The sequence below is a fragment of the Phascolarctos cinereus genome, unplaced genomic scaffold, assembly GCF_003287225.1.
Source record: "Phascolarctos cinereus isolate Bilbo 61053 unplaced genomic scaffold, phaCin_HiC Scaffold_5;HRSCAF=322, whole genome shotgun sequence".
In the NCBI taxonomy this organism is placed as follows: domain Eukaryota; kingdom Metazoa; phylum Chordata; class Mammalia; order Diprotodontia; family Phascolarctidae; genus Phascolarctos; species Phascolarctos cinereus.
Genome location: NW_027555958.1, coordinates 435,344,716 through 435,369,547, shown reverse-complemented (window position 1 = coordinate 435,369,547; position 24,832 = coordinate 435,344,716). Strand labels below are relative to the sequence as shown.

The following is a 24,832-nucleotide window of genomic DNA, read 5'->3' as shown; positions in this document are numbered from 1 at the left end:
GATAGGGAGATGAGATGGGAAGGAAAAAGTAAATACTTGTTAAATATATAATAAAATTACATTAAAAAAAATCATGTTATACAACCTCAACTTGGCCCTTATTGCAGCAAGGTGGTCTTTATTCCTCCCCAATTGATTGCCTGACTCACTCCCCACAGAAACTGTTCCAGAGCTTCTTTTCCGCTCTATAAGCCTCCTCTACCTGCCTCTTCCTCTCTTACTCTCTCTCACTTGGCTGAGGGCCTTGCCCTTTACTAAGACAATTAAAGCCATTTAATATCAGCATCTTCTTTTCCCATTGTCTTCATCTCTAAACCCTTGAATCATCTTCTGCCTTCTCCTTTTCCCTTTCTCTGACAAAGAAGTGATCTTCCTTGCCAAGGCCAAAATCTCTGCACATACACTTGATTGTGAGCTTCTTGAGGCCAAGGACTGTTGTGAGTTTCTTTGTATCCCCAGCTCTTAACGTAATGTCCAGTACATGATAGGCACTTACTAAATGATTATTGAGTGACTGCTTCATTGGAGCTCATTGGAGCCAATACTTCACTGAGGTTAGTACTCTTATATGCTTACCCGTCATGCATAGCTCTCATCCATCTCTTCCTGTAAGTCTCCTGCAAGCAGTCTACCATGTCCTTGAGGCTTTCATCTAGACCTCATAACATTGCGTCATTACCAGGAGATCACACTGGTTGCCAATTGGTTATCCCTTTCTCTCATTATGTGATCAGTCCTTTTTTTCCCCCCCAATCCTACATTATAATAGCTAACATTCATGTATTTGATACATACATGCATACACTTGTGTGTGTGTTTGCATGAGGTAGTTACTATAAACATTGTCTCCATTTTACAGATGGGGAAACTGAGGCTTAAAAGGTTAAGTGACTTGATGATGGCCACACAGTTATGTGTTAGGTGGGGCTTGAACTTGCTTCTTGTTTGATTTTAAGTCCAGAACTGTCAGTTTTACACTGTGATGTATAAAATAATCTAATTGTTATTTCAAGTGAAATTCAAAGGGTATTATATATTGTAATATATATGTATATGTTATATATATAATATATGTGATGTTTAGAATTTGAGATGAATGGCTAAGATGTTTTTGGCAATTCTCTGCCTTCTAAATGCTATATCACAATTGTCTACATATGTTATTTCTTGATTCTTCTGTTAAATTAACAGTTCCTTGAACATGGCACTCCCTTCCCTGCCTCTTAATTTTCACAGCTTTCTTTAAGGCTCAGTTCAAACCCTAACTTTCACAGGTCTTTCCCAATCACTCCTGCTTGCCAGTGCTTTGCCCTTTGACATTATCTTCAATCTACTCTGTATATATCTTGTATACATTTAATTATTTACATGTTATCTCATCTGTTAGATTATGAGCTCCTTGAGGGCAGGGATTCCCATAGTAACTTCCAGTTTTTATAAGTTGTGTGTGGTATGGGTTGAGTAGATTTTTGTTATTCATTAAGTCCAAATTGATGGGGAAAAAGTGTAAATTAAAGCTTTATACCATAATTTAATGGTGGTTGGGATAGGAGGAGAGAAAATGATTTAAAAACTATTCTGTACATTGGCCCCTTGTGAAAATGAACATAATTGTTTTTTTTTAAATAAAAAAATCCTTACTTGTATTTGAAAATGCTCTTAAAATCTATATAACTTAGAGTGCTTTTTTGGCAAATATGCTAAGTAATTTATATTAAGTATTTTTTTTCTTGACTTTCAGAAAGCAAAAATATTTCTCAGTTTACCTCAGAAACCAATATGTCACCTTCAAGTTTATGCTCACAGCAAGTTCTGTGTCCTTCACTACCTTTGGCAAAGAGTGTGCACAATTTTTTCAGGGCTTTCTGCACAGAAGAGAATGTTGACCAGAGTGTGTCCTATCTTGATCAGGTAATTTTAAAAATAAAGAGCTGGCAGAAATCAGTTTATTCAACTGTAGTGTCTAGTAGCTCGGAGAGAAAATCTTACAGGAAGGACAAATATACTATGATGTTTAAGTGTTTCGGGGATAGTTTTGAAAGTCATTATCTATCTCTTAAGTCTGTTCAACAAATACTTTTAGAAAAAAAAAATATATTTTTCTCCTACCAGGAGCTGACTACTTTAGGTTTTCCTTCATTATATGAAGAATCCAAAGGTAAAGAGGTTAAAAGAGATTTAAATATAGTTGCAGTTTTAAATTGTATCCAAGAACTACTTGTACTTCATCGAAAGAACCTCCTAGCTCAGGAAAATGTGGAAACACAGAATTTGAAACTGGGAAGTGATATGGACCATCTGCAGAACTGCTATTCCAAACTGAAGGTAGAAATTATATTCAATTTGCATTCAAATTATGTTATGTAAATTAATGCTAGACATTTTCAGTTGTTTTATTTGCCAAACATGTTAAATAAACTTTAGTGATAATTATCTTACTATTGTTGTTTGTGTGTTAATGCAGCTACTTAATGCAAGAAGGCAATAATTTCTACATCTTAATATTTATAATGAAGATGTTTACTTTATGCACGGTTTTTGTGACCATCTGGATATAACAGATACAGTTAAGGAATAATAATGATGAAATTTATGATTTTAAAGAACTTGTTTCCTAACAAAACAGATGACACTAATGAAACCAGTCCTATTAAGAAGCTAGAGCCAAAACCCTGAAAACAGCATTCATATTTAAAGGACTCTTGTACCACAGAGCCAGTACTTACTGTAATAGTGGGCCAGGAGTTAAAGAAATCATAGATGATGAGCTATTCTTTTCAGAAGTCTCCTGGGCCTTTCAGATGATAAGACTATGGCAAAGTGTTAATAGTAGGTTTACTTGTTTCATTTTTGAACAGAAGAAATTTTTTTTCAGGGTCATTGATTTGCTACATCACAATGGCAGTTTAAAAAAAATTGCAGGTCAGTCTACTTTATTAAGAAAAAAAGACCTTTTGAATTAGTTGTGCATTGGATATCATGTATTTTCTTTTGTTTATTAGGTATATAATGTAATATAATAAGAATCACAATGATCAAATCATCTTCCTCATTTAAAAAGGCGCTCTCTCTCTCTCTCTCTCTCTCTCTCTCTCTCTCTCTCTCTCTCTCTCTCTCTCTCTCTCTCTCTCTCTCTCTCTCCTCCTCTCCCCCCTTCTCTCTCTCCCTCCACCCCCTCTCCCTCTATCTCTACCCACCTTCTGTCTCTCTCCCCCTGACAGCTTCCTCATATCTGTCTCAGTCTGTTCCTGCTTCTCTTGAATAGCACCAAAAAGATAACTTTTTTTTAATACTTCTTGGCAAAAAATGGTATATTATATATGTTGGGATGGTGTCTGGTCTGTCTCTTGGTGTCCTTTTGGATTCCTTTTGGATTTTAGAGAGGCTGCTTCTTGCTCAGCTCCTAACACCTGCTGCCTGCCAGACCTTTTATAGCCTAATATTGAAGAATAATATCAGTTGCATTTTAAAACCATTTTCTCTTGAACTCAACTCATTCACAGTAACAGTTTCCTTTTTTTGTTGTTTATTTTTGTTTTAAGAATGTTTCCTCATTCTTTAACATCCTGGAGATCGTTTGAGATTAGCTCAATGTATAAAATAGCTCATTGGACTGAAAAGGCCTGGAGTATTTAGAGTGTATTTAGAGGCTTTCTAAAAGGTCTGTTCAGGATCTGGGCTGGTTCTGTGGTTCTAGAGGATCCATGATAGTTAATTATGAGAGTCACTTCACAGGACTAAAATTTACTTGGAAGACCTCAGAACTACAAAATGGATCCCTGAGTTCTCCATTTTTTCAAAATTGAATTGAGAGAGTAACCACTAGGAACTAGAGCTAATCTATTTTCCTCAGTAGTTTGGGCCCAGAACATAAAGGGAAAACAGTAGTCTAATAGTTATTTCTGTACACGAACATTTCAAAGGGGCATATAGTGGGCATGTAAGATGTGACTATAAAGTATTTTTTTAAAAAACCCCACAAACACCAAAACTTGTGTACCCAAAGGCATGTTGTTACTTTCAAAGGTAGGCACTTTGGGCTGCTATATATTTTATTCTAATCATGTTCTTGTGTATGTAAAACATTTTTATAATTCTTCTTTGGGAAGCTGCCTTTAGAGTTAATAAGCCATATAAGAAAATCAGTTAAATTACTTTATAGTCACACCTAATTTTGATTCAGAAACATGTTATCAACTATCTTCACCAAGTTTGACTCTTACTCATTTTTGCCTGGTTCCGAAACCAAATTGAACCTGAAAGAGTTAAGATTTGTCTCTTCTGAGAATGCTCAAAAGACTGTAGCATAATTTTTGAAGCCTCTTCCAGGAGTTGCAAAAACATTTTGAGAAATGATAGCATTATTGGAGTGTGTCACCTTTGAAAGTTCTTAATTTGCAAGGAATGACATTTCTTTGGCTGTATAAATTCTGCTGTTTAAACCTCGTTGTCTTCATTTTATAGCCAATTTTCATTTAAAGAGAAAGTTTGTGTGAAAATAGACTACATCTTTTATTTTAGATGGCAAAAATTTCAATGTATCTATAACTTGTTTAGACTCTTAAGAGTATAAACTAGGTTTGAATTCTATGTGAACTTTACTTAAGGCTGAATATGGATGTTTTAGGAACAACTAGAAACATCTAGGAGGGAAATGATTGGGCTTCAGGAGAGAGACAGACAGCTGCAAGGCAAGAACAGAAACTTGCATCAGTTACTTAAAAATGAGAAGGATGAGGTGAGTCATAGCTATTATTGATCAAATCCTAGTGAATTTTTTTCCTGTAGTATAAAGTATATGGATTTTGTGTCCATTCTTTCCTTAAAATAGGAAAGAGCAAAATCTTATGTCCCACATTGCCAGCTGGTATGGCATGTTTAGTTTATTCAGTAAAGTTTCAACTCCAGATCTACCATTCCTTTTGGTTTACTTGTCATAGCTAATTGACTTCCTTCCCCTAGATAACTGCTCTTCTGACTTATTTTCACTTTTTCTTAGAGTTGAGCCTCTAATGTCCACCACATATTTCCAACTCCTGCCCCACATTCCTTTTCACCTAATGATACCCTCAACTTTGCCACGTATAAGTGATTTTTAAGATAATAAGGAGTAGTACAAAAAATGTTGAATATTGTCTCCCAAATAGAATTTTTGTCACCACTCGTAATGTCTTAGTTCTAGCTTTCTATCTAGACCTGCTGACTTGAAACTTAAGCTTATAGAATTGGTTATTAGAATTCACATGTTTTATTTATGTATGAGAAAGCTGTTGTCTTAATTGTCTTGTAATGTAACCCCTGATATGTGATAATTCAGAAATCTAGAATGCCTATTTATTTTCAATAATAGTATAAACTTGCTAGTTTGAGAGAATGGCTTAAAAACAATTTTTGGAATGATTTTACCTCAGTAGCTGTGTAGATATATATATATAGTAAATAGGTGGTAAATAAGTGAAAACCATGTAATACTTTGAATTAGACAATTTTGTAAAGAAAGTCCAGAGTGTAGCACTTTGGCTTGAGGGTTGTAGGACCTAAATGATGTTCTCATTTTGAAAGTGCTTGTAGATAGAATATCATCTGTTGCCATAGGAGTCCTCCTCTTGACATACAAACATTAATGTTGAGCAAGAGTTCTGGATTTTTTTTTCCCCATATAGGCACTGGACTTATATTAATAATGTGAGCTGTGCTTTAGAATTGGGGGAAAAGTTAGACTATTCATTGTGGAAAGATCTTAAAAATAGGAAAGCTTTGGCCTTTATATGTGTGTGGGGGGAGGGAATTGTGTAGCTAGAAGAACTTTTTCTGAGTTGATAAAACAATCTAGCATTTTTTAATGTTTTGAATAAATTAAAAAACCTCAAGGATTTGTGATTCATCCAGGTTTTATATGCATATTACATTTCTTCCAGAGCTTATTAGTGGTTTGATGAGTTGCTTTGGACAAAAAACCTCATCAGCTAGTGGTGGCCCATCATGTCAGTTAATGAGCTCTTTGAACTTAGCTGGGCTGTTCCTTGGACAACAGACACAAAGTCTTTGCCCCTTTGTTTGAAGCCTTCAGTATAATCGTCTGAAGCACCTTTGAAATTCAGGCAATCACCTCTATGCCATAACCAGGCAGTATTTCAGTTGGGAGAAAAAAGTAAGGCTTACAGCTAGTATGGTGTTTTGCACACAGTAGGTATCTGAATTATTTCTTAAATTGACGTTAGATTAATTTTTTAATTTGGCCCCTTGCTAGTTAATATAGACTGGTGGGATGAATGAGGTAGTCCTCATCCAAAATACCCAAGAGAGAAAAGCTTTTTACTTTTTCACTTTTGGAGTTATTAATACAAATGCATACATTGTTTAAAGGAACACCTGTTTAAAAGCAAATGCCTTTTTTTAAGGTACAAAAATTACAGAATATCATTGCAAGTCGGGCAACTCAGTATAATCATGATATGAAGAGAAAAGAGCGAGAATATAACAAGCTAAAGGAACGTCTTCATCAACTTGTTATGAATAAAAAGGATAAAAAAACAGGTAAACATCTGACAAGTAGTAAAGAGGTAAAGAAGTTGTAATTATTGGGGGGATGTTTTGATTTGAGAAATCAAATATAAGGGACTATACACATTAATTTGGAGTGTTGTGTTTTCATCCTTTATATGGTTTTAGATGAAGAAAATCCATAAAGTAACTAGATACTGCTTTATGGAAAAGGAGAATTGTCTACTTTGCCTGTGAGCAGCTAGTAGTTGTTTATTTTTCTACCACTGAAGAGGAGGTATACAAACAATAAGCCTTAAAGATAATATAAAACAGTCTGCTCAGAATTCATTTTGGTCAAAGACCATTACAAAACTGATAAGGCAAGGTATGGTTGTGATGTGGTCTTCAGAATGTTAGAACAGGATGAGAGTAAATTACAGAGTAAAAAAGTACATAGTATTTTAGGGTTAATTCCATAAGTACTTAAGTGCCTACTGTGTGCCTTTCATTGGATAGGTACTGGGGGAAATAGATGAGCAAAATTATTTGTCACTTGCCTCGAAGACCTTATAGTTTAATAGAGGAAAAAATATAATTTAAATGGCTAAGGAGTGTTAAGTTCTATGAAATCAGATCACTTCTAGCCTTGAGGAATCAAGGAAGAAATCTAAGTAGATCAAGTGTTATCTGAAATGTAGCTTTTTTAAATCTATTTAGAAAGATTCTAAAAGCTTTTGTGTTAGGCAATAAGTGACCTCTTGTTGGTTTTTAAAAAAATTTTTTTTCAATTAACATTTATTTTCACTTCATCACCCTTCTGCATGCATCCCAGTTAAATAACAACCAAAAGAAAAAAAACCTGTCATAATGAATATACCTAGTCAGGCTAAGCAAATTTCTTATTGGCCATGTTAAAAAATGTGTCTCCTTCGTTATGAGCCCATCACATGATTATGAGATTCATCTGTAGTCATCTTTTATAGTGGTTTGTTATTGCATAGATCAGATTTCCTAAATTCTTTTTAAAAATTTTTTAAATGTTGCTGTCATTGTATAAATGTCCTGCTGCTGCTCACATCATTACACATCAGTTTGCATGCATCTTCCCAGTTTACTCTAAAACTGCCCATTATTTCATCATTTCTTGTGGCACAGTAAATGATATTAAATTACATTTATATAGCATAATTTATTTAGCCATTCTCCAATAGATGGACACCCCTTTAGTTTCCAGTTTTTTGCCATTACAGAAAGAGATTCTATAAATATTTTTGTTTATATGAGTCTTTGATCTCTTTAGGGTATATGCCTAGTTCTAGTATATCTGGGTCAAACTGTATGCACAGTTTAATAACTTTTTGGATGTCTTTACAAGTTGTTTTCCAGAATAGCTAGACTAACATGTAGCTCTACTGTGTACATTATTATGCCTGTTTTCCCACAGGCCCTCCAACATTTGTCATTTTCCACTTTTGTCATCTTAGCCAGCCTGATAGGTAGAACCTCAAATTGCCTTAATTTGCATTTCTCCAATTATTAGTGATTTTGAGCATTTTTTTCATGTTGTTAGCTTATATTTGTTTCTTTTAAAACTTAACTTCATGTTCTTTGACCATGGCTACTGGTGAATGACACGTAAATTTGAATCAGTCCTTTATATCTTGGATGTGATATTTTATCATGGAAGCTTTTTACAAAGATTTTTTTCTCCAATTACCTGTTTTCTTCCTGATTTTAACTACCTTGGTTTTGTTTGTGCAAAAAACTTCTTAATAATAACAATAGCTAGTATTTATATAATGATTGAACGTTTGCAGAGTGCTTATAAGTAATATCTCGTTTTATGCTCTCAACAACCCTTGCAGGTAGATGCTATTATTATCTCTGTTTTAGAGATAAGGAATTTTATATAATCATAATTGTGCCTTTCATGTACTTTGATCCTATCCCTTGTTTTGGCCATCCACAGATCAGAAAGATAATTTCTTCCTTGTTCTTCTGCTTTGCTTTTTGAGGTCACTTTTTATGTCTTAAGTTATGTCTCCATTTGGAATTTTATCTTCATCGATGATATGAGATGTTCGTCTGTACGTAGTATCTGCCAGACTGCTTTCCAGGTTTTTTAACATTTACTGCCAAATAGTGAGTTTTGAGGTTTATTGAACACTATGCTCCTGTGTTCTTTTCCTCTCTTGTGTAACTAATCTGTTCCACATATTGACTGCTTTTTTAAACTAGTACCCAATTGTTTTAATGATTATTGCTTTATAGTATCATTTGTAATGGAGATCTGGTACTGATGGGTGCTGCTAGGCCTTGTTTATTCCCACTTTTTTCACAATTTCCCTTGATATTTGTAACAGTTGGTTCTTCCAGATGACTGTTGTTATTTTTCCTAGCTCCATAAAATAATCTTTTGGTAGTTTGATTGGTTTGGCACTGAATAAGTCACTTAGCTCAAGTAGCATTGTCATTTTTGTTATACTGGCTCATCCTGCCCATGAGCAAGTAATATTTCTCCCATTATTTAGAGTTGTCTTTATTTCTGTAAAGAGTATTCTGTAGTTGGATACATAGTTCCTGATTGTATCTTGGTAGATGGATTCCCATATAGTTTATATGTTATTTTAATTCAGATATCTCTCTCTGTTCCTGAATGATTTTGTTGATAATATACAATATACTGATGATTTATGTGGATTTATTATATTCCACAGCTTTTGCTTTTAACTTTATGGATTACATCCTGCAACTTTGAATTTATTGTGTCAGTTAATTTTTAGTTGATGCTACGGTTTAGATAAATTATGTCACTTTGCAAAAAGCTGTGGTATTTCCTGTTTGTTTTATTCTCTCAGTTTCTTGTTCTCATCTTATCACTATTAACTAGCATTTCTAGCAATATGTTGTTAGACAGTAGTCAAAGTAATAGATATTCTTGCTTTTCTAATTGGAAAGACTTCCAACTTTTCTTATTGTATTAAATTTAATATTTATTCTTGGTTTAAATGATATTACTGTTTGCTTTGTTAAGGAAAATTTATTTCTGACTTTTAAAATGTTTTTAATAGAAACATTGGATTTTGTCAAAAATCTTTTCAGCATCTCTTGAGATATTAATGTGGTTTTTATTATTAATGAATTAATGATTTATTATCTATTATATTTATGTATTCCTTACATTGAATGAACAAATCCACATTCCTGATATAAATCCAAATGCTTATAGTGTATAATCTTGATACTATATTGTTGTAGCCTATTTGCTATTATTTTATATTAAGATTTTGGTATCAATGTTCACTTAGCATATTTGTCTACAGTTTTGTTTCTCTGCTTTTTCTCTCCTTTAGTTATAAAGTCCATATTTGTGTCATGTAAAGAAATTATAAGTGTCTCTTCCCCCCTCCCCATTTTCGCAAGCAGTTTATGTAATACTGTAATTGAATATTCATTGAATGTTTGATGGAATTTATAAATCCATCTAGTTTGGGAACTTTTATCTTTGGAAGTTCATTTATGACTTTATTTAATTTCTTTTTCTGATAATGAGTTTTAAGTAGTCTATTTTCTTTTGTTAACCTGCCATTTTATATTTTTGTAAGTATTCATTAATTTATTCTAAGTTAAAAGTTTTGTTGGCGTATTAGTGGACAAAATAATTTCTGATAATTTTTTATTTACTCTTCAATTGTGAATTTTGTGTCCATTTTTTTTTTTTTTTTTAAATAATTAACTTTTTATCAATTTTATTAGTTTCTTTTCTAACCAGCTCCTAAACTTATTCAGCAATTCATTTTGTTTTGTTTTCACATCTCCCTAATTTTCAGAAATTCTTTATTTTTGAGGGGTTTTGATTTCTTGCTCTAGTCCTTTTAGTGCGTGCCCAATTCATTGATTTACTTTTTCTCCCTTTTGTTGATGAAAGTGTTTATAGAGATATTTTCCTCTAAGGACTACCTGCATTCTAAGCATTGGTATGTTGTCTCATTATTGTCATTTTATTGAAGTTTTCTATTATTTCTATAATTTGTTCTTTTACACTGTTTTTTTTCTTTCGGTATTACATGGTATGCAGTTAACTTTGGATTCTTTCATCATATTATTTTTTATTGCGTTGTGGTCAGTAAATGATGGGCTTAGTATGTCTACTTTTTTGCATTTGGGTGAGGTTTTTATGCTTCAGTAGATGTCCAGTTTTTGTTAAGGTGCAATATATATGGCTGAGAAATACGTAAAATCCTTTCTGTTATCAATCAGTAATCATCAGAGATCTAAAATTTTTAATTTTTCTGAGGTTCTATTCAGATACCTAATTTCTTATTTATTGTTTTGTTAGATTGTCTAGGTCTACAGGAGTCCATTTGAGGGTCCATTACTATTACAGTTTTTGCTCTCTAGTTCCACTTATAATTTAATTAACTTTTTCCTTAAGTATTTGGATGCTGTGCTATTTGGTATATATACATATGTGTGTATATATAGGTATGTGTGTATGTACACATGTTGTTACATCACCTGTGGTGCCTGTAAAACTAATATAGTTCTCTTGCTTGTCTCTTTTCATCATATCTCTTGTGGTAGCCTTGTCTGAAATCATGTTTGCTACCCATTTTCTTGAATTCAGCTAAAGCATAATAGATTTTGCTGCTGTTCCTGATTTTAACTGTATGAATCTTTTACAGTGTTTTTAAAGTGATTATTAGTTGGTATTACCTTGAAGCTTTTGTGTTATTTCAGATAATTAAAACAGATTAAAGGTAGTAATGGAAAGTCCTCTATCTCGTTTGCTAGATTGGCAAGAAGAGGAGGCACAGATTGAGATAAGCATCTAAATCAACCTTCAGTTATTTCAGTGGGCATGGTTTGGAGATTGGTGACCGTTGTTGGAACTTGAGATAGTGAATGTTTTGCTCACTTTTGGTTGTAATACCATCTAGGGAAACTTGTATCTAATGTACCTTAAAAACATTTTGATAGAATATTGTTAGGGACATTTAAGGTTGGTTGAATGTGAAATGACCTAGGAACTAATGAAATAAAGTATAATTCAATTTATTAAACGCCTGCTATATGCACAGCACTTTGGTAGATGGCTGTGGATATAAAAACAAAACATCATTGGTAATTAAAAACTAAATCCTTAAAATTCTGTTACTAACATAGCAGTTTTGATGTTTCTTGCAAAAATCTTTCAGGACTGTTTTTGAAGATCATACTAACTTGGGCTCTGGTTGGGCAAGGAGAGTTTAAATTCTTTGGGGATTACAACTGTCAGAAGTGTTTAGGGACAAAATATATTTTTTAGGGAATTGTTTTATAGTTGCAGATTTGCAAAGTATGTCTTTACTAGGTGTTTATCTTTGTTTCATAAAAAAAGTTTGAGCTCTGCTTTAGAAGCATTATATTAGCAACATAATCACCTTTATAGTAAGAAAACTGAAAACACATAAGTATAATTTTAACTTAAGAGTTTTAAATATTAATTATACAAAGTGTTTGGGAGAGAAGGAAGATAAAAAGATCTAGAAAAAGAAACGTAGAACCTGAAATACTTTCCATAGCTTTATACCATAGGATCCTAAAACATATACTATCAATATTAATACTATTATCAGCACAATTAATTATTCAGTATTAATACCTTTAATAATAACAAAATAACAGTAGTAGCTAGCATCTCTACAGAGCCTACAATTTGCTAGGCACTATGCTAAGCACTCTACGATATTTCATTTGATCCTTTGATCCTCACATCAACCCTGAGAGATAGATGCTATTAGTATCTTTACTTTAGAGTTGAAGAAAGTGAAGCTGACAGAAGTTAAGTGACTTGCCCAGGGTCACACAGCTAGTAAATGTCTGAGACCAGGTCCAGTACTCTATCTACTGTGCTACCTAGCTGCCTAAATAAATGTATACCTATAGGATATAGAGCTGGAAGTCACCTTCAGGATCATCTTTTAAAATTTTTATGGTTATAGTAGCTGATGACTCTTACAAGTTTTGAGATTTTGTATTCTTTCTACCTAAGTAAGCATTCAGTAGTACATAGTTTATGTACTTTGCCTAAATCTTGAAAGGCTTGAAAACTTTTCCCATTTATTCATGACTTTGCATTCACATGTACTACATAAAGAAATGAATGTTAATGAGGCAGGATGGTATAAGGAAGTGGCATTGAAGAGGTAAGAGTTAAAATCTCTGTTTTGTAACTTACTAATTGGCAAATCAACCTCTCTGAGGCTCAGTTTTCATCTACAAGGGTAGGGCCTTTTACACGTTCATTTTCATGATCAAGCCTAGAACATTGCAGAGCTTTTTAAGTGATATCTGTAATCAAAACATTTCAGCCTGACACTGCTCACTGGGACAAAAAAAAGGATGGAGAATGCCTATTTGTCCTTAATATGATATGATTAGTTGGTTGATTTATCTTTTGGAATTGATCTGTCAGCATATATATCTATGATGGATGCTGAGCTGGGACTAGAAATGATGAGAGTAGCCTAGATTTAGATTGTCTTTGGGAAATTGTGTTGTTCTTTAATGATTCCAGACTTCTCCTTGAAACAAGACTGGTTTGTTTGTTTTTTTTAACACCAGTATTCTACTGTTCTGGTGAGGGTCTGTGGCTGTGAGTCATTGGATACCACATTTTCTGAAAAATTAAAGCTTACAGTCACCCCGAGGATAACGGGGGATGTGAGGTACATAGTGCATGTGTGAGTACGCTAATGCTTGTTACCAGCCAAGAATTATCCAAGAAACATTGCATAAAGGATATTACCTGATTGATGATATACAACTGGAAAAGATGGTGAGCAAGTTATATGGCAAGAATAAGAAATAACTGACGGATAGCCATATAATTTGAAAAGCTGAAGTAGATGTGGAAGAAAGCTCCCTAGCATGTTGGATGGGAACCTTACAGTCCTCTACCCTCATCCCGCATAAACAGGAGGACATGGACAAAAGGCTCAAGGATTAAAGAACCCAGATATATTGTGATTTGCATTATTGAAAGGAATACCTACATTGATGAGATCACTATTCCCTAGCATTTACACTATCTACGTTGGGAAGATGAAATAAATTAATCTATGTAAAGTACTTTGTAATGGCAAAGTTTTAAAATAGTAAAGCATCTTTTTTTTCTCAAAACTAAGCATACGTTTTGGCTTAAACAGTTGGATGTGTATGTTTTGTTTGTAACTTTTTTTTGGCTTGGACCCCCTTGGTAATCTAGTAAAGCCTAGAAACCCCTTTGCAGAATAATGTTTGTAAATTCATGAAATAAAATACATAGGATCTCAAGGGAAATCAGTTATATTGAAATACGTATCAAATAGATATTTTGAAAAGTTCATAGACCCCAGGTTAAACATCCCTGGTCTGAGCACCCTGTTATGTAACAGCTGTTCAGATGCTTGAAGTTAGCTCTCATGGACACTCTCCAGTTTGTCACTGCCCTTCTTTCCTTCAGTATAACCAGAACTAAGCAAGGCAAAGCTGAATAGAACTACCACTTCCATAGTGATGGACATTATTATGCCTCAGCATAGCCTAAGATTACATGTATTTTTTTAGGGCTGCTATTTGGAATGAAGGATATTTAACACATAAAATAGGTCATAAATACCCAAGTTTATATCAAGCTTCTAAGCTTTATTTTACTTCTGACTGGGCAATAGCTTTACCTCAAACTCCCACCCCTCAACATTTCCATTTTATCTTCCTGTAGTAAGAAGTTTTGAGGGGAAGGAGGTTGGGCTGGCATATGAATCATATAGTATGAAACCTGATAAAGATTCAAGTTGACCTATAATCCTTTCTCCTTCCATTATATGGCATAGATTCTGGTTTCAGAAAGTTGAAAACATGTAACATGTCTTTTCTTTTTTCTTATTGGTAGCTATGGATATTTTAAATTACGTAGGGAGAGCAGATGGAAAGAGAGGTGCCTGGAGAACTGGCAAAACTGAAGCTAGGTAACATGTACTTAAAATTTTCAGATTCATGTATTTAAATTCAAATTCCTTTTTATAATATATCTCCTGCTGACTGCATCCGTCTCTCCCAGGAATGAAGATGAAATGTATAAAGTTCTGTTGAGTGACTATGAACAACGCCAGAAGCAAATTCTATTGGAAAATGCTGAACTCAAGAAAGTCCTTCAGCAAATGAAAAAGGAAATGATTTCTCTTCTGACATCACAAAAGCAAAAACCTAAAGAAAAAGCTGAGGACACTCCTGGGACTGTAAGTATCTATTTAGTTTTTCTTATGTCATACTAAGCATCATCTTCCTATATCTCTGATACCACCCCTTACTCCTTTGTTGATTTATACCTCTTTTCTGCTAAAGCATGGATGAGAATGGATGCCCAGAAATAGGAAAGTTAGGTGGGATCATTTTGGTAAAGAATATAATTAACTTCACCCTGGGCATGTCTGTATTGTTGTCAGCAGCCTCTTAATTGGTCCCCTTGCCTTTCCCTTCATAATCTATCCTTTACACCACTCAAATAAGTCTAATCATGTGACTGTCACCAAAAATCTGTGGTTGCCATTGCTTGCAAGAAGAATTACAAATTCTGCAACCTGATATTTAAGGCTTCTATAGGTCTTAACTCAGTCCTATATTTTCAATCTTATTTCACATTATTCCCTTTCATACTTTCTTACATTATGGACAAACTGGGGCTTTCTCAACCCCATGTATTTGTGCACATTGTTTCCTATTGCTAGAATGGATTATTTCCACATTGACATGTTGATTTTTTTTTTATTTAGGTGGTAAAGTGGATAGAGCACTGGGCCTGGAGTCAGGAACAACCTGAGTTCAAATCTAGCCTCAGACATTTACTAGTTGTGAGCGCTGGTAAAGTCACTTAATCTCTGTTTACTTCAGTTTTCTCAACTATAAAATGGGGATAATAATAGTAGCTACCTCCCCAGGGTTATTGTGAGGATCAAATGAGATAATATTTTTTAGCATAGTGCCTGGCACAAAGTAGGTGCTTAATAAGTGCTTATTTCCTTTCCTTCCTTCTGTCTCTTCAGTCTCTTCCATGAAAGGTCTATGCTGATTTTTTTTCTTCTATCCCATCTACAAATAATCCTGCCCTCCCTCAACCTCACATCTGTGTTTGATATATCATACCCACTTTCCCCATTCCAGCCTGTATTTTATTTTTTAAAGAATGTGACCTTACTAAATGTATTAGGTCCCAGTGGGTAGAGACTATTGCTTATATCCTCGGTGCCTCACACAGCTCTTTGTAATATGTCACGGAAAAAAAAAACCTCTCTTTTAAATAGCAAGCATTTATTAAGTACCTGCTATGTGCCAGATACTATGCTAGGCACAGAGGATATAAAGACAAGACGTTAAACAGTCCTTTTTCTCAAGGATCTTAGATTCTATTGGGAGAGACAACATGTACATATATGTGTTACAGAATATATAGAGAATAAATTTAAAATAAATACTGGGTCATTAGGGAAGCTACTAGGAGTTAGGGGATAGAGATGAGGACAAGTTTTATATAGAGGGTGGTTCTTGAGCTGCATTCTTGAAATTGAAGGACTTTATAAGGTGGAGGTAAGAAAGTGCATTGTAAGCAGGTAGGACAGCCAGGGCAAAGGCACAGAGGGGAAAGATGGAGGGTCATTTTATATGCAACATTGAGGATATCAGTATGGGTAGATGTCACAGTGCATGGAAAGCTAAAATATATATGAAGACTGGAAAGGTAGGAAGGGACCAGTTTTGTAAAGAGATTAAGATGCCAAACAGTAGTGTATGTTTGATCATAGAGGCAGTAGAGGGCCACTGGAGTTTGCTTAAGCTGGGAGGAAGGCAAAATGTGTTGCTTAATCAGAACTTAAGGAAAATCACTTAGGTAGCTATGTAGAGGGTGAATCGGAGTGGGGAAAGGCTTGCGGTAAGGAGACAGAATAGTTTTATTTGTAATATTCCAGGCTAGAGGTGATGATGGCTCAATGAGTAGAGAATAGGAGACACATCTGAGTGTTGTTGTAGAGAAAGAAATGAGATTTGGCACCTGATATATAGGATGAGGAACAGCGAGGAATTGATGACGTCAAGTTAATGAACCTGGGTGGCTGGAAGGCTGGTTGATGGCCTTGGACAGTACGAAGAAGTTTAAAAGAGGAGTTCTGTTTCAGACATGGTGGATTTGATAATGATAGCATATCCAGTTCAAAATGTCCAGTAGGGGCAATTGTTAATTCAGAATTAGAGCTTCACCGAAAGAGGATAGGGCTGGATATATAGGTTTGGGAGTCATCTGCATAGAGATAGTAATTGAATCCATGGGAGCTGATGAGGTCATCAGATGAAAAAGACCCATCTCTGAGGTAGTTGTTAAGAATTGTAGAGTAAAACAAAACAAAAATTACTTGGTTTGATTGGACTTGGAAGAGAAATGTATTTGTCAAAGATTTTTAAACATTTGGAGCTCGTTTATATTATTTTAGTCTACTTCTACTTGAAATTATTTTTATTGTCCGTTTCAAGGTTAGCTTCATGCAGAGACACACTATACACATAATAATACTATTAACATTTTTCATCTAAGAATCTCAATTTTTTAACTTTCTTAAAAAACTTTTGAGGTGAGTTTTATACTTCTCTAAGCATTTTCGTAGATGCGTAATCTCATTTTGGTCTGATGGTAGTCTTGTAAGATAGGTACTGCTTGATTTTAGTATTATCCCCATTTATAGGGGAGGAAATAGAAACACCAGAGCTACCAGCTAGTTAGTGATACAACCAGCACTAAAATTTACTGCTTTACTTGACTCCTAATTCAGTGTTCTCTCCATGAAATAATTTTGTTCAGTAGTATATGGTCTTTACCCAATAAAGGTTATTCTTCATTTTAAAAAAAATGTTTGAAACTTAATATTGTACATTAATACAACCGAATTTGCTTAAGTAACTTTTTGTTGAGATTAATAATTGCAAAGATTCTTGTTAAGTGCTGACTTCTTTGGTATACATGAAAAATATAAAGGCTTTTAGAAAGAAATTTTAAGTTTCTTTTTGCTTTTAATACCAGTTATTTTCCCTTAACTGCTACCATCTCCACTGAACCCTTTCTTCTAACAAACATTTAAGCAAAGTCAGATGACACAGCAGTGGATTTTAACAGTAGACATTGTATGCATAGTTATCCTTGTGTTGTATCCCACCCTTTCCTGAGAGGAGAAAGTAATCATTTCATTCCATTAGGAGGACTGTAGACCCGGAGCTGGAAAGGAGTTACTGAGTCTACCTCTTTCATTTTACACATGAAGATGAAGGTCAGAAGTGCCCACGACAGTATAGACAGTAAGAGCCTGAGCTGTGGGAATCAAGTTCAGGTCCTGTGACCCTCAAGTTCACTGATTGCTCTTTTCACCATAGAACATTCCCATTTGTTTCCTTCTTCATTGGCATAATAAATCTGTTCCCCAATTATGGATCAATTATTTTGTTTCCAGATTTTGCTGTCACAGTAAATGCTGTTATTAACAGGGGACCTTCTCTCTGCCCCCACTTTCTATCTCTGATCTTTTAGGGGCATATACTAAGTAGGATTTCTGGGTTAAAAGGTTTGAACAGTTAAGTGACATTGTTTTTTAGAATGGTTGGACTAATTCATAGGTCTACCAACAAAATATTGTTGATTTTGTCTTCACACAGATGTTTTAACATTAATTCTTTTCATTTTTAATATCTTTGCCAATTTACTTGGTGTGAGATGAAATCTCCAAGTTGTTTTAATTGCACTTCTCTTACTAGTGAGATGGAACAAACTTTCATATGATTGTTGATCATTTCCATATTTGTTAGCTTCCTATTTGTCTTAGATTTAAACTTTTATCAGAACTAATGAAAGATTTTTTTTCACATTCACTTGTTTCTCTTCTACATTGAGTTTATTTATGCAGAAACTCTTTTAATGTGACCAAAATTATTTTTCTTTTGTGATCTCTATATTTCATTTGTTTACAAGTTCACCTCCTACTTTTTGTATTCTGTTTTCTTCTAATTTTTAAAAATGTCTTTTATATTTGAGATGTGTATAATTTTGGAGCTTCCTGTATGTACGTGGAATAAGATGTTAGTCAATTCAAATTTCTGGCAAGCTTCCTTCCAGTTTAGTTTTCCCAACAGTGCAGCTTGAATAGGGAGTTCTTGCCCTCTTTATTTGGTGTTCTTAGGTTTATCAAACCCTAGATTGTTATATTCACTTATTTCTGGGGGTTACTTTCCACTTTGTTCCATGATTGTTTATGTTTTGTAATTAGTATCAAATAGTCTTGAATATTACTTCTTGATGATGCCATTGGCCTCTCCACTACCTGATTTTTGTTGATTGCTGCCCTTGATATTTGAGACTTCTTTTGTTCTTCCAAATGAATTTTGTTACTTTATCTCTATAAAGCAATCTCCTCTGGCAGGTTGGTATAGCACTAAATCTCTAAATTAGTTTAGGTAATAGTTATTTTTATTATACTGGCATGATTTTATCATAACACAAATGACTTTATTTCTATAAACATCTCCTTTTATTTGTGTTAAAGTCTTGAGTATGTGTGTGTTGAGATAGCTATTAATCACCTGTGTATATGTATTTACACAGCTCTTAATTATTTCCTATGACCCCACTCTTTCTTCAGGATGTCCTCATCCTCTTCATTTAGGTCTGTCTTTTTCTTCCCCTTTCTGTAAAAACGTTTGAGGGTGCCTCCAGCTTCCCCCTCCTGACTCCTTACTCACATTATTCTTACTGTACTCCCCCCAGAGTTATACATTTCTGAAGTTCATCATTTTGAATGGGATTTCTGTTACTTTCTCCTGGTTTTTGTTGATTCTATATAGAAGTATCAATGACTTTTAATTTGTTTTATATCTTCCTCTTTTACTTAAACTTTTATCTCAGGTTTTCTTGTTTCTCTGGAGATTTTTAAGTTTTACCTTATCTTCAATTTTTTTCTCTCCCCTTAACTGATGTTATATATAATGTATCTATGTGTATGTAAGTATGTATGTATACATATATTCATTTATTAAAGAAGAAACTTTCCATGGTTATGCTTGTTAGTTTTTTTTTAAACAACATAAATGAATGCTGTATGTTATAATCCTGTGTTTTTTGTTTATGTGATTGTTAATCCCGTTGTTCATCCATCATTGGTGTCCCTAGTATAAATACAACTTGTTCTTAATAAAATATTTTTAGTGAATAGGTTTTTTATATATTGCAGTAGTAGCTTTGCTAAGGTTTTATTTCACATTATTTGTGATAGTATCCTAGTGAAATTGATCTATAGTTCCCTTTTTTCTATTTTATCGTTTCCTATTTAGATATCTGGATTTAAGGAGCTTGATAGAGTGCCATGTTTTCCAATTACTGAGAATAGTTTTTGTAACAGATATTAATTGCTGTTTGGATATTTGATAAAATTTACTTGTAAATCTGTTTATACAAGGAATTTTTCCCCTAGGTAATTCATTTGTGACTTACTCTTTCTGCAATTGGAATGTCTTTGGTAATTTGGTTATTTTATATTTTTGTAAAAAGGCAATCTAAAATGAGTTAAATTTAAATTCTTTAAATTCTCAGTTTTTCTGGCCCACAATGGAGTATAGTAATTTCTAATAATTTTTCTAATTATATTTTATAATTCATTGTAAATTCACCTTGTTAGTTTTTTATTCTTGTAATTTGATTTCCCCCAACAATTTATTGGATTTTTCAGAAAACAGTCATGATTTTGTTTTCATTTCTATAATAATTTTGTTTTTAATTTAGTCTCTTTATTATATGATTTTGACAGTTTGCTTTGTACTTTCTTAAGAGTTGTTAATTTTTCTGGCTTTCTTTTGAAATCATATGCTCAGTTTTTCTCTCTTTTATTCTGCTTTCAAAGTTAATTTTGTCTCTGAGAACTCTTGGTATCTACATTCCCAATCTTTGGTATATAGTCATTTTTACATAGTTAGTAATCATTTCTAGGGTTTGTTCTTTGACCCAAGGATGTCATCATTCTCTTTCAATTAGTATTTTTTTTCCTTCCCTTTTCTAGAGTACATTTCAGGATGCCTCCTGTTTCCTCATCCCAAATCCCTCTCAACACTCTTCCCACTCTACATTTTCCTTCCCATTTTATAGTCAAATTGCTAGAAACATGTTCCCAACCTCCTGCTATCATTTATCTTATTTATCCTCCCCTGAAACTGCTTTCTGAATACTAACCCTTTTTCCTCCTCCCAAGCTTCCCCTACAAAAAAAAAGTAAAATTCACAAGGTAACGAATGAGGTAGTCCCTGAATTGTCTATTCATTCCTTTCTCCTGACTTTTCCCCCTCAGATCATTGGAACTTTTTAGGGTCTTTTTGCCCCTTGATAATAAATTTGTATTCTTTTTGCTCCTTGAGCAATATAAACAAAAAGTTTCTTTTTAAACAGTAGTCTAGTATAGCTCTAGAAACACAAGAAAATTGGTTTCCTTATTTAGACTTTTCTTATTAATTTTATTTACATTTCTTCTATTTCTCCCATTTGAATTGTTTGCATATCAAATAGTCTCTTCATTTTTTGGAGTCTTTTCAAGGAATAATTCTAATATCTCTCCCCTGTTAAAGTCCTTTCTATTTTTTTGTTGATGAATATATTATAGGCTTATCTTTGTAGGATATTCTATTCTTAGGTACATCCTGATCCCCTTTGTTTTTTGAAATGTTACTTTTCATTTTAGACAAAGAATAAGCCTGAGCTACCCAAATTTACTTTTTTTTGAGAGCATAAATACTTTTGCTTGATTGAAATATTTGTGATTTTCATGGGTGAAGTTTTACAATTTAACCAATACATTCCTTGGTGTGATCAAAGCTGGAGATTTCTTTCATTCAGTGTCCTCTGAATTCTTTCATGCGTTGTTCTGTTCTAAATTGTTTACTCTTCTGTAGTGTTCAGGCGCTTTGCTCCATGTTTTTCTGGCAGCCCTTTGACCTTCAGTTTATCTCAGAGATTCATTCCATTCTCCAGTCAGTTATTTTGACTTACATAAGACTTGGGTATTCTGACTCTCCCTACCCCTTCTTTTGGTTAGTTTTTTTCTTTAGATCTGTATTTTGAGTTGTTCACCTGCCATTCTCCTTTTAAGAACCTCAGTTTGTTGGAGAGTGTCCACCACACATTGAAAATTATGATGCCTTGCTGAGTTATTGAGAGCTCTTTTCATACTAATTCAGTCCTGTGTTCTTCTACTCTTGTTTCCTGTTTTAATTTTTCCCGTTCTTTTTTGGAACATTCTAAAATCTCCAGTGGTTGCTTCATTATATCTAGGCGACCTGCCAAATTTGTCACCTTGCTTTGTTTTGTTTTGGGGGGGGTTGTTTGTTTTTTTAGGCAATTGAGGTTAAGACTTGCCCAAGGACACACAGCCAGTAAGTGTCAAGTGTTTGGTCTGAGGCCGGATTTGAAATCAGGTCCTCCTGACTTCAGGGCCAGTGCTCTATCCACTGTGCCACCTAGCTGCCCCCTTGCTTTGTTTTTTCTTTGGGAGTTTTCAGCATATTTTCCATTACATAATATTTCTTAGTTGTCTTGTGACCTGGGCTGCCTGCCTATTTTTCTTTCTTTGTGTTTCCCTGCAGTTTTTTTTCCCCTGAGAAGTTTTTTTTCCCCTCCACTTTTCTCTAGCCATCTTATTCTCTGCCACCTTCTCTATTTATACTTTGTGGTTTCTCTGTTAGTCTTCTTCCCTAAATTTTTTCTTGCTCCAGATCCTTGAGTTAGGAATGGAATGGAGTACATCTGGTTGTCTTCTGGGTAGAAATTCCAGGTTAGGTGTGTGCTTCAGTTGATGGTTGGGCAGAGGGAGGGGATGGTGGTTAGAAATTATCTACCCCAGCCATGGCTATAAAGGAAAGCTTGTGTGGTCAATGCCTGAGTGAGGAACCAGGTGTTAGTGGGAACAAGAATTCTGAACTCATCTATTTGCTCTTATTTCAGATCAGGTTTTTATATTGTATGGAAGTGTTTCTTATAATTTTCTTGCTTCACTTTTAATAATATATCTGGCAAATATTGATTTTTTTTTACTAAGCATATTTATGTCACCGTTACAATGTAAAATATCCTTAGATACCACCTACTTTAAAGGTCAAGTAAGTGGCTCATAAGAGCCTAGAATTTTAGAGATAAAAGGATACCTGTAGAAATCATATTATTTAGCCCTTTAATTTTACAGATGAGAAAAGTAAACTTAGATCAGTTAAGGGACTTGCCTAAGGTATAACAGCCAATTTATAGCTTACTTGGAACTCAAGCTCAAATCTTCTGATTAACAGTTTATAGATTTTTCCATTAAAGCATATTCTTTGTCTAATTGTACATGTGTTATTTTGATATAGTGGCTTTGCTGAGATCTTGGTACCAGATCTCTCTATGGCCCTTAAAGTACATAATTGTACATGGCCCTCATGCTGTCTTATAGAATGTAGAATTTGTTTCTCTCTGCAGTATTTAGAGGAGTGATTAATTTTTCTTAATTAAAATAATTTGATATGAAAAGCCTTCTGGTAAGATTAAGTACCTAGCCTGTAAGTGAGGTTCATGCTGTTAGAGGTAGATGATTTGGTGAAAAGAATTGCTTAATTTAAAACTTGAGTTGTTGTGTCTAAAAAGGATAGAGACTAATAACTTACTGGCCAGTATGGCTATTCTGTATATCTATAGAGAGGCAGCAGTGGTTTGTTGGAGAAAACACTGGACTGACAGTCATACCTACATTTGAATCTTGCCTCAAATGTTTACATAGCCAAGTCACAACCTCTCAGAACCTCAGTTTCCTCATCTGAGAAATGAGGATAACACTTGTATCCAAATATATCACAAAAAGGTTGTGACAAGTACTTTATAAACTTTAATGGGCCATATGAAAACATTAATTTGTGATTATTAGTAGCAGTTTATAAAATAAAAGCTCAAAAAAGAGAGGCAGTGGGGTATAGTTGATAGAGTGCTGGACTTGGAGTCAGTACCAGCGTTCAAATTCTGCCTGTAATTTATTCTCTAAATTACCACAGACAAGACATTTAGCTTCTGAGTCTCAGGCAACTCTTTTAGGCTGTAAATTAGGGGGCTGCAATCTGTATCAGAGGAGGAGGGAGTTTTCACAGTAACGAAATCACAAGTCCTTGACATTAATACATAAGATTGCATAAGGTTATTTTTATTTCCAGGTAATGTAGCTGCAGGTCTATCTGGCTACCAGAGGACACATACTGTGACTCTCTTTTCAGTAAAGTTTATTCAGAAATGCTAGTAGCTCTACCACTGTATTTCTACTGGGGTATAGGTACTATTCTTTTTTATTTTTAAAAATTAATTTATTTTGAATTATCAACAATCACTTCCATAAGCTTTTGAGTTTTAAATTTTTCTCTCCCTCCCTCCCCAACTCCCTCCCCAAGACAGAGCACAATCTGATACAGGCTATACATATACATTCCTATTAAACATATTTTCACATTAGTGATGTTATAACTAAGAATTAGAACCAATAGGAGGAACCACCAGAAAGAGGAAACAAAACACAACAGAAGGAAAAAAATAGCAAATAGGTATGCTCTGATCTGCATTCAAACTCCATAGTTCTTTCTTCTTTGTGGATAGCATTTTCCATCATGAGGCCGTTGGAGATGTCTTAGATTATAGGTACTGTTTTTTAACTCAGGTCTTCCTATAAATATTCATATTTGCAGAATCCAAGCCTTTGTCTATTTGGATTGACCCTTACTCTTAGTCTCAGTCTAGGTTTTAGGGGTTTCAGTGTCCTGAGTCTTCTAGTTTCTGTTCTTTAAAGGCCAATACACCAATGGAGACAACTCTCCTGGATCATTTCTGGGATTCCTACTGACTTTTAAAGTATAGTTAACGTTTTGATTCTAATCTGTATCCAAGTAGTTTTACATATCTGATCTAAGGCGAGCCATAATTCATTTTTCTTTAGCTATTTAGTTGTTTTACTTTATAAGTATATTTGGGGATTGTATCTTGCTGCTTTCTAGACTTCTATTGCTCTCAAGCAAGCAAGGATTTCACTAACACTAGTAACTGCCTGTAGAGTCACATGTGGTCCATATCAGTAAAGCCCCCTCAAAAGTTCTTGCTTTGCCTGACAGTGTTGCCGTTGTCTCTTTTTAGGCAGGTCTAGGAGATCTGAGGCCAGGGAGCTCTCTTCCATTTATAGTTAGGCAAAGTAGCTACAAATCATCAGTTAGTAAGTGGGTAGCATACTGTATATTTTTTTAGGGTCTA

General features: G+C 34.1%; 1 protein-coding gene across 4 annotated transcripts in view; it reads left to right on the top strand.

Moving 5' to 3' along the window:
• Positions 1-24,832, top strand: part of SSX2IP (SSX family member 2 interacting protein) — a 67,601-nt gene that overhangs the window by 29,693 nt on the left and 13,076 nt on the right. For all 4 annotated transcript variants that reach the window (XM_020988717.1, XM_020988718.2, XM_020988714.1 and 1 more), the window contains 6 exons: positions 1,742-1,911; positions 2,113-2,325; positions 4,628-4,738; positions 6,402-6,537; positions 14,402-14,477; positions 14,570-14,747. In XM_020988717.1, the coding sequence (XP_020844376.1) occupies positions 1,742-1,911; positions 2,113-2,325; positions 4,628-4,738; positions 6,402-6,537; positions 14,402-14,477; positions 14,570-14,747 (884 nt within the window). The remainder of the gene's footprint in view (positions 1-1,741; positions 1,912-2,112; positions 2,326-4,627; positions 4,739-6,401; positions 6,538-14,401; positions 14,478-14,569; positions 14,748-24,832) is intronic.